Source organism: Saccostrea cucullata, unplaced genomic scaffold, assembly GCF_032062105.1.
Source record: "Saccostrea cucullata isolate Sc308-1 unplaced genomic scaffold, CSIRO_AGI_Scuc_v1 ctg17092, whole genome shotgun sequence".
Classification (NCBI taxonomy): domain Eukaryota; kingdom Metazoa; phylum Mollusca; class Bivalvia; order Ostreida; family Ostreidae; genus Saccostrea; species Saccostrea cuccullata.
The window spans coordinates 1-12,255 of NW_026940352.1; the positions used below are offsets into that span (position 1 = coordinate 1).

The 12,255-nt window shown below is 35.0% G+C and overlaps 1 protein-coding gene and 1 long non-coding RNA gene across 2 annotated transcripts; one reads left to right on the forward strand and one right to left on the reverse strand.

Annotated features, from left to right (window-relative positions):
* Positions 1-5: 5 nt before the first annotated feature.
* Positions 6-4,520, reverse strand: LOC134255151 (uncharacterized; the record flags this gene model as incomplete). Its single annotated transcript, XM_062737659.1, has 2 exons — positions 3,676-4,520; positions 6-675 (listed from the first exon to the last, which is right to left on the reverse strand). Coding segments are annotated over exons 1-2 (684 nt in total), but the record flags the coding sequence as incomplete, so codon positions are not given.
* A 1,457-nt stretch (positions 4,521-5,977) lies between these two features.
* Positions 5,978-11,158, forward strand: LOC134255152 (uncharacterized). Its single transcript, XR_009989468.1, has 5 exons — positions 5,978-6,109; positions 9,085-9,123; positions 10,013-10,060; positions 10,337-10,402; positions 10,577-11,158. It is a non-coding gene; the product is annotated as an uncharacterized LOC134255152 (long non-coding RNA).
* Positions 11,159-12,255: the final 1,097 nt, after the last annotated feature.

Consider the following 12,255-nt stretch of genomic DNA (forward strand, 5'->3'; position numbering starts at 1 on the left):
AGAGCTTGTGGAGCTGTCACGCTGTATGAACGCCTCTGAATTCGACTAGTCGAAAGAACGAGTCTTCTAAATAGCACACCACATGAATCTACATTACGCATGGCATGTCGAATTCTCTTTTCTTGAACACGGTGTCCTTTACTTCGTAAAAATGCAGATACTGTTCGGTAACCAACATGCGGATATTCGGTTACAATTGTATTCACTTCACCCTCCAGCTCCTCGTCCGTCATCTGACTGTATGACTGTCTTACACTCAACACATTTTCACTAAGGCGTCTTTCAACTGTTCTTTTACTTACTCCAATTAGCCTTGCAATTTCTGCAACCTTAAAACCATTGTCAAGAAAAAACTCTAATGTTTCTTGTGGTATTTTAAAGGTTGGTCGTCCTCTTCCATGATACTCCAATTCTGGGCCAGGGCATGCAGCTATACTACTCTCATCAGCTCCTAAGTTGATTATTCCATTTAAATGTGGAAGTGCCTCCTCCATTAAATTTAACGTGTTCTCGATATCTGTGAACTGTGATAACTGTATCATCATCTCAATTGTATCCTCAATACTTGGTATCAAATTTTGGTATCTTCCATTTTCCACACAACCTGCAATGTGCATAATTTTTTGTCGAACCAGTGCCTTCATGTCTGTAACAAGGTCATTTCCATGACAAAATCTATAATAAACAAGAGGCCCATGGGCCACATCGCTCACCTGAGTAATGAGGATAGGGAAAAAGCAGAAATCAGTTTATACCCAGTAGTGGTCTAAACCAATCCTTAAAAGGGAGATGGTATGATTTAAAAATATTGAACAAACTTGAATCTTCAATAACTAAGGATGCATGCATATTTCTTTGATTTCCTGTGGCTTTATTGCCCTTCATATTTTAACTTACATTGTGGCCCCGCCCTATACCCCAAGGGGTCATGACTTGAACAAAATTGAATCTACACTACCCAACAATGCTTCCATATGAACAGGACTAATCATAGCTTTGCTATTCTTGAAAAGAATTTTAAAGATTTTTTCTACATGTTTCTATGTAAAACTTGGATTCCATGTTGTGGCCCCGCCCTACCCCTTGGGGTCATGATTTGAACAAAAATTGAATGTCCATTGCCTGAGGATGCTTCTATAAAAATATGATCATTCATGCCTTTGCTTTTCTTGAGAAGAAGATTTTTAAAGAATTTTTACTATATATTTCTATGTAAAACTTTAATCGGCCATTTTGGCCCCGCCCTACCCCAAGGGGTAATGCTTTAAACAAATTTGAATCTACACTACCTGAGAATGCTTCCCTATAAGTTTCATCTTTCCTGGCACAGTGTTTCTTGAGAAGAAGATTTTTAAAGAATTTTCCTATATATTTCTATGTAACACTTTGAACGGCCATTGTGGCCCCGCCCAACCCCGGGGGTCATGATTTGAACAAACTTGAATCTACACTACCTGAGGATGCTTCCCCATAAATTTCATCTTTCCTGGCACAGTGGTTCTTGAGTAGAAGATTTTTAAAGAATTTTCCTATGTATTTCTATGTAAATCTTTGATCGGCCATTTTGGCGCCGCCCAACCCCGGGGGTCATGATTTGAACAAACTTGAATCTACACTACCTGAGGATGCTTCCCCATAAATTTTGTCTTTCCTGGCACAGTGGTTCTTGAGTAGAGGATTTTTAAAGAATTTTCCTATGTATTTCTATGTAAAACTTTGGTCGGCCATTTTGGCCCCGCCCTACCCCAAGGGGTCATGAGTTGAACAAACTTGAATCGACACTACCTGAGGATAATTCCCTATAAGTTTCGTCTTTCCTGGCATTGTGGTTCTTGAGAAGAAGATTTTTAAAGAATTTTCCAATGAATTTCTATGTAAATCCTTGATCGGCCATTTTGGCCCCGCCCTACCCCCAGGGGTCATGAGTTGAACAAACTTGAATCAACACTAGTTGAGGATGCTTCCCTATAAGTTTCATCTTTCCTGGCACAGTGGTTCTTGAGAAGAAGATTTTTAAAGAATTTTCCTGTGTATTTCTATGTAAAATTTTGGTCGGCCATTTTGGCCCCGCCCTACCCCCAGGGGTCATGAGTTGAACAAACTTGAATCTACACTACCTGAGGATGCTTCCCTATAAGTTTCATCTTTCCTGGCACAGTGGTTCTTGAGAAGAAGATTTTTGAAACATTCCATCAATTTTTTATAATTTCTTAATTATCTCCCCTTGAATAAGGGCGTGGCCCTTCATTTGAACAAACTTGAATCCCCTTTACCTAAGGATACTTTGTGCCAAGTTTGGTTGAAATTGGCCCAGTGGTTCTTGAGAAGAAGTCAAAAATGTGAAAAGTTTACAACGACGACGACGACGACGACGACAACGACGACGACAACAACGACAGACAACGGACAAATTTTGATCAGAAAAGCTCACTTGAGCCTTTGGCTCAGGTGAGCTAATTATAAAGAATTCTCAAATAGGTAAATGAAATTTACAGAGCTCGCTTCATTGGATAACTGAACAGTCAAGTGTTTTTTATTTTCATTTCTTACGAAAGGAAAAGGTTGTACATGTGATATTACATTATCTGAAAAATTTTTCACATTAATTCATAATTTTTTTTTTTTTAAGTGTAGAGATGTAACATATCAATTTCCAAAATTTGATTCAAATTCATCTTGCATGGATCTGTACTCTTAACGTTTTCAAAGTGATCCACATGTACAGTCATACGCTAAACAAGACGCCCAGGGGCCACATTGCCCAAATGAGCTAGGAAAATGCACAAACCAAATCCGAATTGAAAAATTTACTGAAAGGGTGGGTGGGGATAAGTGTGTGTGTGTGTGTGGGGGGGGGGGGGGTTGAATTCTAATACTACTTGAGAATGCCTCCATATTAATACTGCAGATTACTTCTTGAGAAAGTTCTTGCGAAAGATTTTAAAGTTTTTTTTTTTTTAACAGTTTGTATATATTACTTTGTAATAATTTTAAGTTGACTGCTTTTCTGTTATTGAGAGTTTTCCTTTATATTCCTATGTAAAACTTCGATCAGTCATGGTGGCACTGTCCTCAACTAGGAGGTCTTAATTTGAACAAATTTGTATCTACTCTACTTGAGGATGACTTATTATAAATATCACTAATCAAGGCTTTGCAGTACTTGAGAGGAAATTTTTTTTACAGATTTCCCTATATCATTTTATGTAAAACTTTGATCAGCCATTGTGGTCCAACCCTACCCCTGGGGGTCATGATTTGAAAAAAATAGAATGTACACTACCTAAGGATAATTCAACATGAGTTTCATCTTTCTTGGCCTTGCGGTTCTTGAGAAGAAGATTTTTTTTTAAGAATGCCATTTTTCACTAATTTATAATTATCTCCCCTTGGAAGAGGGTGTGGCCCTTCATTTGATTAAACTTAAATTCTCTTTACCCAAGGATACTTTGTAGCAAGTTTGGTTGAAATTGGTCCCCAGTGGTTTCTGAGAAAAAGATGAAAATGTGAAAAGTTTATAATGACAAGGACAAAAACAGACAATGGACAAATTTTGACCAGAAAAGCTCACTTGAGCCTTTGTCTTAGGTGAGCTAAGAAAAGGACAATTTCTAAAAACTGTAAAGTGAATAATCTCTTTAGGAGTCTACTTGGATTGTAAATTTTGCCCCGTACCTGTCTGCCATCATTTGTCAGAGCCTGCTGAAAGGCTATAATCTGTGTGGTCTTGGTCCCTGTACTAGTGCTTTTTTCTGTAGGAGTATTCTCTGAGGACACTGGTACAGGCAGTGGTGTATTGAGGGGCTTGGTCAGGACACTTAATAGTCGTCTCTTGGTGCTCCCTGGTGATGGAGAGCTGAAGTGATCAGCCGCCGAGACACCTGCTGGAGGGAACATCAACTGATCTGTCCATAATCCAAAGCAAAATATTTTGTACATTACTGTTAGCAGGTTTAAAGTATTCAAAATGAAAGTTGTGAGTGGAATAGGTCTCTTATCAAACCCGCGACATCGCCCGCGTGATGCAGTGGTAAAAGCGTATGCTCTCGAGTCGCGAAGTAAGGAGTCAATCCTTACGACTCCCACTGTGGGACGTGGAGACCGGTCCTTCTGATGAGACCGCATAAACCGAGGTCCCATGTCGCAGTAGGTGCTAGCACGAAAAAAATCCCTCACTGCTCAAAGGCCCCGAGTGCCGAGCATAGGACAAAATTTGTAGCCCTCCACCAACAAGTGGCGGCATTTCCATATGAGTGAAAAATTCTCAAGAGGGACGTTAAACAACATACAATCAATCAATCAAACCCGCGACAAGGAAATGTACCTCGAGGACTTGTCCGAGGGGAATAATTCCTGTTAAAGGTTTGATGAAAGAGCTTTCCCACTCACAACCAGTGGATAAGCTTATAATTATACTGATGTATATTATAATATCTAAAGGTTGGATTTGTAATACTGCAAGAATGAGCTGTGGATCTACAGATCCCGTAGTGTATTTTTTGCACACTTTGGGGGAGAATTTTTCCACTTTCCAGCATTAGTCAATTAACTACTTTCACTCCCTAACTTTGGGCACATTATTTAACAAATCTGTAGGCCTATATTTCATCTCATAAACCTTTCTAATCGTTTCTAAATGTGATAAACTCGTCTGATTAAAATTGTTTGATTGCTGAAAATTCTTTTCAAGCGAGTTTATTGCCTATAATTTAAATGGTTGGGAGGTGGATAAAATTTACATATTGGCTACAGAATGTGTCAAGAATTAGGGAGTGAAAGGTAGTTAATTGACCAATGTTAGTAAATGGAGATATTCTCCCACAAAATGCGCAAAATTCAAAATGCGCCATTAATTGCACGTTTTCTGTATATTTCAGGGGATATGTAGCGTTATGGTTAAACCTAGAGACTAAAATTATATAAAACCATAACGTTTCAGATCTGAAGCTAGACATCACCAGACTAAAGATTTATCGCTGAAAACCAAAAATTAGCCTTAAAAAATTGCATGAAAATTTTCCAGGGCCAAGGGTGGGTAGCAAAAAATACCCAGGTATAAAGATAGCTCTCTGTGCGTGAAAATTTTCAGACTATGTATAAAAGTTATTTTACCTTTTTACTTTAATTAGGAAAAATCTTAACAGAAGTATAATAAACTGTTTTATTAAGCTCTTGGACATCTAGTCACCACCGTACATACCTCGCCGCCATATTTAAAGGGTTAGTTTCGCATTTCTGAAGGTGAAGGTTGTCTCTTCGGGAGCAGCAATTGTAGCGAATACCATGCCATCTGGCGTCATAATGCGGCATCAAATTCGTACTACTTGATTCGTCTTCGTTGAAAGTGCTTCATGGATTGCGTAATTGAATTTACGATTTTAATTCAGATAATGATAGTAATGTGTTTAAAACTATGTATCAATGTAAAAGAAAGAAGAGGGAATTTACAAGAACAAAGCAACTTAGATATAAACATGAAATAAAGAATGAAAGAAGTTTAAAATTAAATGTAAGAAGCACGAATACGAAAGCAATGAAGTGACATATAATTGCAATAATACTAAAGAATAAGCAAGATGACAGAATTTAAGAACAATAAAGTGACATATAATTAACACAGTACCAAAGAATAAGCAAGAAGGCAGAATATGAGAACAATAAAGTAACATATAATTAATATAATACCAAAGAATCAGCAAGTAAGCATAATAAGAATAAATGCAAGACGCATAGAATTATGGCGGTAATTCCCTTCCATAAACCATTGCTTTAAAACATTTTTATACAAAGGATTTTTAAAAATAAAAATACCGTTAATTTAAATAGCATATGATCTTATAAATCCTGCATTGCAGAATTAAATGACGATTTAGTCCTTTTGAAGCTCTGAAATTTGAAAAGCCATTTGATTGTTTTAGGGGTGGGAAAAGGGGTTCATTCTAACTTCGTTTTACAACCATACATAATACATATAATAGTTTATTCAAGATATAAGTAGACAGAATTCTTTTTAATCAAAATATGAATGACATAATTTTTACAGAAAAGAGACGCTAGCAGTATCCCTGAAGCACCTCGTGTATCAACACATAAGACCTATGGTGAAAAGGTATGTATGCATGTACATTGTATATAGCTACAGGTATTTAACGAAAAATATATGAAAATTACGAAAGCCCAGAAGGCTCATTCGAGATTCGAGATTCGAAATACGAGATTCGAAATTCGAGATTCGAAATTCGAGTTTCGAGATTCAAGATCCAAATTAACCAATCAAAAGGCAGGGTAAACTTTGATTACTCCCCTTTATTATGTTTTACTATCAAGAAATCGTTGAATATATTCATATGAAATGGGTCATTTGCTTAAATGATAATGCAAGAAAAAAAGATATATGTATTAAAACGAAATGAAAAGGAATTTTAGGTTACATTTTGGAAAATATATATACATTCTTATTTTTCCTCATTAAACAAAACAATAGATACGTATACAGAATATTATATGGTCTTATCTTTGAATAGCGGAATTCTTCGGTTGACTTTTTTTTTTAATAAGAGCATTGATGAGGGAGAAAATTATTATTTATATGAAATACTAATGAGGGTACCTTTCGTTATATTGTGCCCCCCCCCCATAATTTTGCCGATATATAAAATGCTATAGAAAGCACAACTACCATATGCTTGTGCCCCCTCAATTTTGTGCCCCCTCATTAAAAACATCTGATGACTTCTTTTGCTTTGGTTTTGGTTGTCAAGAAATTTTTGGTTGTTGAAAACTGAAAATGTGTGGCTGTGCCCCCCCCCCCCCAATGATATGAGCATTATGGTTTTACTAGTATATTTGAGAGTTTGACCATAACACTATGGTGAGAGACTAAAATATAAAACAATAACGCCACAGTTCTGCAGCTTAGCTAGACTCATCTACTATTTGATATAAAATAAAATAAATTCCAGTCTGTATTGTATCTATGATTTTTAATTAATTCAAGTTATCAAAGCCTTAGACCAAGATAATTAATTGAAAACTTAATTTTTATGTATTTCCTCTATTAGGAAACCTACAACATATTTTGTGCCCTAGAAAAACGAAATAACGTAAATAAGAATATCAACAACTTGATTAATAATGATGGCAAATATGTAAACTAACAACAACAGATCTTGGAAGAAGTTAGATAGAATGTTCTATCGTTAAAATGATATTGTCCTACGGACCCCGTTTAACGATAGAATTCGTTCCGTGTATTCGTAATATAGCAGAAAGAAACACGGGCGATAACTCGCATAGTGCATTTACTAGGAACAATCTAGAGAGTTCCGAATGTAGTAATTTGAATCGAGAGAAAAACGTTGAGAAAATTAATTGGATTTTCGTATTTATATGGATTATTTTATGGGATAAAAGGCATAAGCAATCTCAAAAAGGTTTGTTTTGATTATTTTGGTAGTTATTCCCAGTGCAAATCATTTTATATTCTTCAAAATCGTTTCGGAGCGGATCCGCTCCGATTTGCTACATTGCAAGTATATGGGACGTATTCTAACTGTGGTGAGGGCCTGTACCGAGACCATGCGCGGATCTAGAGGGGGGTCGGGGGGGTCAGGACCCCCCCTGGAATTTCCACGGTTAAAAAATGTATATACTAAAGCAAGAGAAAAGTCACCTTGGACCCCCCCCCCCCCCCCCCCCCCGTGGAAAACGCTGACCCGCCCCTGGTGAACAAGGATGTGTGTGAAATGGGTATGAAATGTGAGAGATTTGAAGCAATAGAAGTCATTGAGTTAAGGGTTTTTTTTTTTTGGCTTGTCAAGAAATATCTGGGTTTGGATTTTTTTTTTAACTGGGTGGACCCCCCCTGGAAAAAATTTCTGGATCCGCGCCTGGAGACACAGTTAGATTATTCTAACTAGGAAGAAGTTAGAAAATTTTACGAAAATCTACATAAAATTAAAGATCAAGAACTCGATGATCTTGAAGATGTATGAAATTGTGTAATGAATGGGTATGTATCTTGCTAGACCCGAGCGGTTTCCTTTAAAATAATTATCGAATATATATTTATCATAACTTGAATGTTGCCCCCCCCCCTCCCACTTGGCCATTCCAGTAATATTTTTTCTTATATAATATACTATAGAAAACAGTTACTTAATGCTTATGTCCATTCAAAAATAACTTCCAATTACCATAACCCCTATTTGAGGTTGGGGTGGGGATAAGGGGATTAACAATGATTTTTTAAAATTTATTATTCCCAATGGGTCATTATCTTTATTAAGCATGCATAATTCAGCCATCCGTATTTAAGGGGCTGTCTATTGGTTTCATAAACTTGGTCACTGGCCACTTTCTAATACCGTGTCACAAACACTATCCACCTTGAAACCCGTAGTACTAATTATTACAGAGACGAAGCATCGATTTTGAAAGTGGGGTGGAGTGGGTGGGTGGGGGGGGGGGGGCAGACAAAAATATTATAATTTTCAAACCTGGAAATAAAAACTGACAGAAAAAAATTGTCCAAACCCGAAAATCCTATTTCGTGAAAGGGGACGGGGGGGGGGATCGAACTTCATTTACAATGTAGTACATGTACCTAATTTCTTTTAATACACTACTACTTAAACTTCTTTGACTATACTGCACTACTGTACCAAAACGTGGGGGTTGGGGGCAATCTAATTAAAATTAGATCTTTGATCCGCTCCAGTTTGATCGCTACACTTTTTCTTGCGTTGTAATTTAATAAAATGACCTCCTCGGTATTAAAATAATCAACGATTTCTTAATAGTAAAAAATAATAAAGGGGAGTAATTGAATCTCAAACCGCCTTTTGATTGGTTATTTTGGATCTTGAATCTCGAAACTCGAATTTCGAATCTCGAATTTCGAATCTCGTATTTCGAATCTCGAATTTCGAATCTCGTATTTCGAATCTCGAATGAGCCTTCTGGGCTTTCGTAGAAAATAAAGACCCTGCACAAAAAGGTTCAACGTTGCTTTATAAGTATGATGTTTTATTACAAATAATTACTAGTATATTATCTCTTATTTTTTTATTTCTACTCTTTAAGCAAGCGGTCTCATCAGATTCAAGATTAAAAACACCTTATGTGAGTAAATACTCAATATTTGAAAACCTCAATACCTCTCTCTATCTCCCTCCCTTCCTCCCTCCTCTCTCTCTCTCTCTCTCTCTCCCTCTCTCTCTCTCTCTCTCTCTCTCTCTCTCTCTCTCTCTGGTAAAGAAAGAGTAGTTGTAATTGAAAGATATGTTATTAAACTTATTTTACATGATTTAAGAGGTGTCTTTCCATAACCTTCAGTTAGATATTTAGATATATCTACACCATTTTATCATTAATTTAAAACATTCATTTTCATTTGATGTAGTCCTTTGACCTAGAACTGTAAGACTTCACAGAGTATAACACACTTGTTTTAGATTTGGATGCTTTACTAGTTAAAAATATTGATGGCAAATTACAAACCAAATGATAAACATGATGACCTCAATCTTTCTTCATCAGCTTCCCTGATTTATGTGCACTATGCAATTATCACCTTTAAAACAATTACTAGTATGTGATTCAATGATATCTACGTTCTCGTTTAAAGTCAAGATTCCATAATTTCTTGGGCCGATACAATGAACTTGTTTGCAAATACGATTCAATCTATCTTTAAGCCAAATGTTGAATGACCTCTTTCATACTTACCATTCTATTTTGTTCTACGATTTTCAGTTTATCTGAATATTACAAATAGCACATATATGACATGGAAAGGAATGCTTACTCCTTTGTGGCAACTGATATTCCATCTCGTGAATTTCTATTCCCTTTTCACAAATATACATTTTTATAGAGGATATCGATCACTGTCATTATATCTTAACCTATTTCATTATGAATTTCAAGAGCATCCCCATTTACAATTGCTTTTAGAAAGTGATAATGAAGTAAACTAGAATAATATAAAGTACTTCTTTTTATTTTTTAGAATAAGTTCGAGCCTTATACTCCAGATCCGGATTATCCTGGGGCCAAGGTAAATGATTTTTGTTCTTGTTAAACAGAAGGAAAAAATTAAGAAAACATATGAGCAGTTCTTAGTTTGTTTTTTTTTTAATTAACAAATTACAATTGAAAGTGAGTAAAAATTACGAATTATAATTATTCATGTACCCATTGACATTTGAATATTGTTAAATTAGTGAAAGGCACTATTGTTTTGTGTTTTATATCATAAAAAATATATTTTTAAATGCTCTTCTTAAAATGCTAGATATTCCTTTTCAACACAATTATATATAATTTATTTTAGGAATATTATAGAACAAATCAAACACATGAACAAATTCGGATCGACGTCAGGAGAGATAGAAACGATGTAAGTTGTTATTGATTTGAATTTTTCGGAAGCATCAAATTATATCTTAAAGTGAGTTTGTTGATAAATATTTTATGCCAATGGAGCATGATAAAAATGTCCTCAAATCAACTGAAATATAGTTGAAAAAAAAAATTTAAAAAAAAATTAAATGTGACCCAATTTCTTTTGCAGGAGCCTGATCCTGATTATTAAGAAATTGAAGTAAGTATATGCTGTATATTTTAAAGGAAATTTAACTATGTGATCCTCACGAACACGATTTAGCAACTAGAATTGTTATTTCAATTGGCGATATATATCATGAAGACTTTCCAGAATAAGCTTCGAGTCGCAATTGTGTTGGAACGACCTCCACAACGAAGTAGGCAAGTTGCATATTGTTTGAAGGTCCGAGAAATTTGGTGGCACTTTTTCCTCCAGCATTTTTTGTCGCATTAAATGAATTTAGAGGTCATCAGTATGTTTCATGTTGGAGTACAAAGAAAATTATGTATAGATTGTGTAGATGTATGTATACTTCATTTGGAGATACTTTGGACAAGTTGATTAAAATGATTTCTAGTCTCTAAGAGATTGACTTTTACAAACAATATCGAGAGATATACTGTAAAACGTTGAGTTTTTTGTTTGTGAAATTTTGTAATGCATCAAGATTAAAGGGTTTTTTTCTTTACCTTATGTCAGAATGTTTTTACTTTTGTTTACAGAGTACTTTTAAGGCCATGATATTGATTTGTTTCTTAATGAGTTTATTTAAGCATTGAATTCATATTTTGGGATGTCTTCGGTCCTATAACACACCTGGCCGTGCCGACAAATTGAATACCGCGCGTTAGCGCGGTATGATAAATCTGTCGGCACGGCCAGGTGTGTTATAGGACCGAAGACAGCCAAAAATATGAATTCAATGCTTATATTTACATTCTCTAATTTTCCTGCTTCATAAATACTTATTTCATTAATCTTTAATGTGAATTTAGCTCCTTTCAAAACTGACGTGGTTAATAGACGTAAGAGCCGTTTGTGACGTCAGATGACGTTGCAAAGTTAAAAAACGCAAACAAACATTGCGAGGGAAAAAAGTGACAAATTAATTTTAAACGCACATTTGTAGTAATTTTACGTTAATTTAACAGGATGATAATTTTTGCTTAAATTGAGTCAACATATTGTACATTTTGGTGTTCCCAGGTAATAGAAAATGCATGTAGTTCCTACTGTGTATTCTAACGCGCGGTGACAAGGTTTCGCGTGTGTTATAGAAATTTGAATGTCGTGGATTTCTAATGAATTTCATAAGGAAAAATACACGGAATGTAAATATAAAATATTATTTTTGCGATTTATATGATCTCTTTTTCATGTTTGTGTGGAAAGCATTCCTTGATTATAATACTAAGTACATTGTATATATTCCTTTTTCATTTACATGTATATGATATTTTTATTGCATGAGAAACACTGTATATCAAGATTTTTTAAGAGAAAAAGAGAGAAATATGCATATATAAATATATGCATGAGAAACTGTTATGAATGTTATGATTATATTACACATTATACTATTTTTTTAAACATGGTAATGGTTTTTATTTATTTCCTTTCATAGAAATCAAATTTTATTTCTTCATTTTTAACTTATGATTATTCATAACAACAAGTCTGAATCGACAGATTTCAATAAATAAATTGAAACTGGTGAACAGAAGAATATGGATTATGTCTCAGTGCATGGTAAAAAAGAACAAATCTAATTGAAAAGCGGATATATCTTGTCATTTTTAACCTGGAATTGTCACAAAATGTTTATCCATTTGTGACAAAAAAATTCAAATTTATTTAAAAAAGGT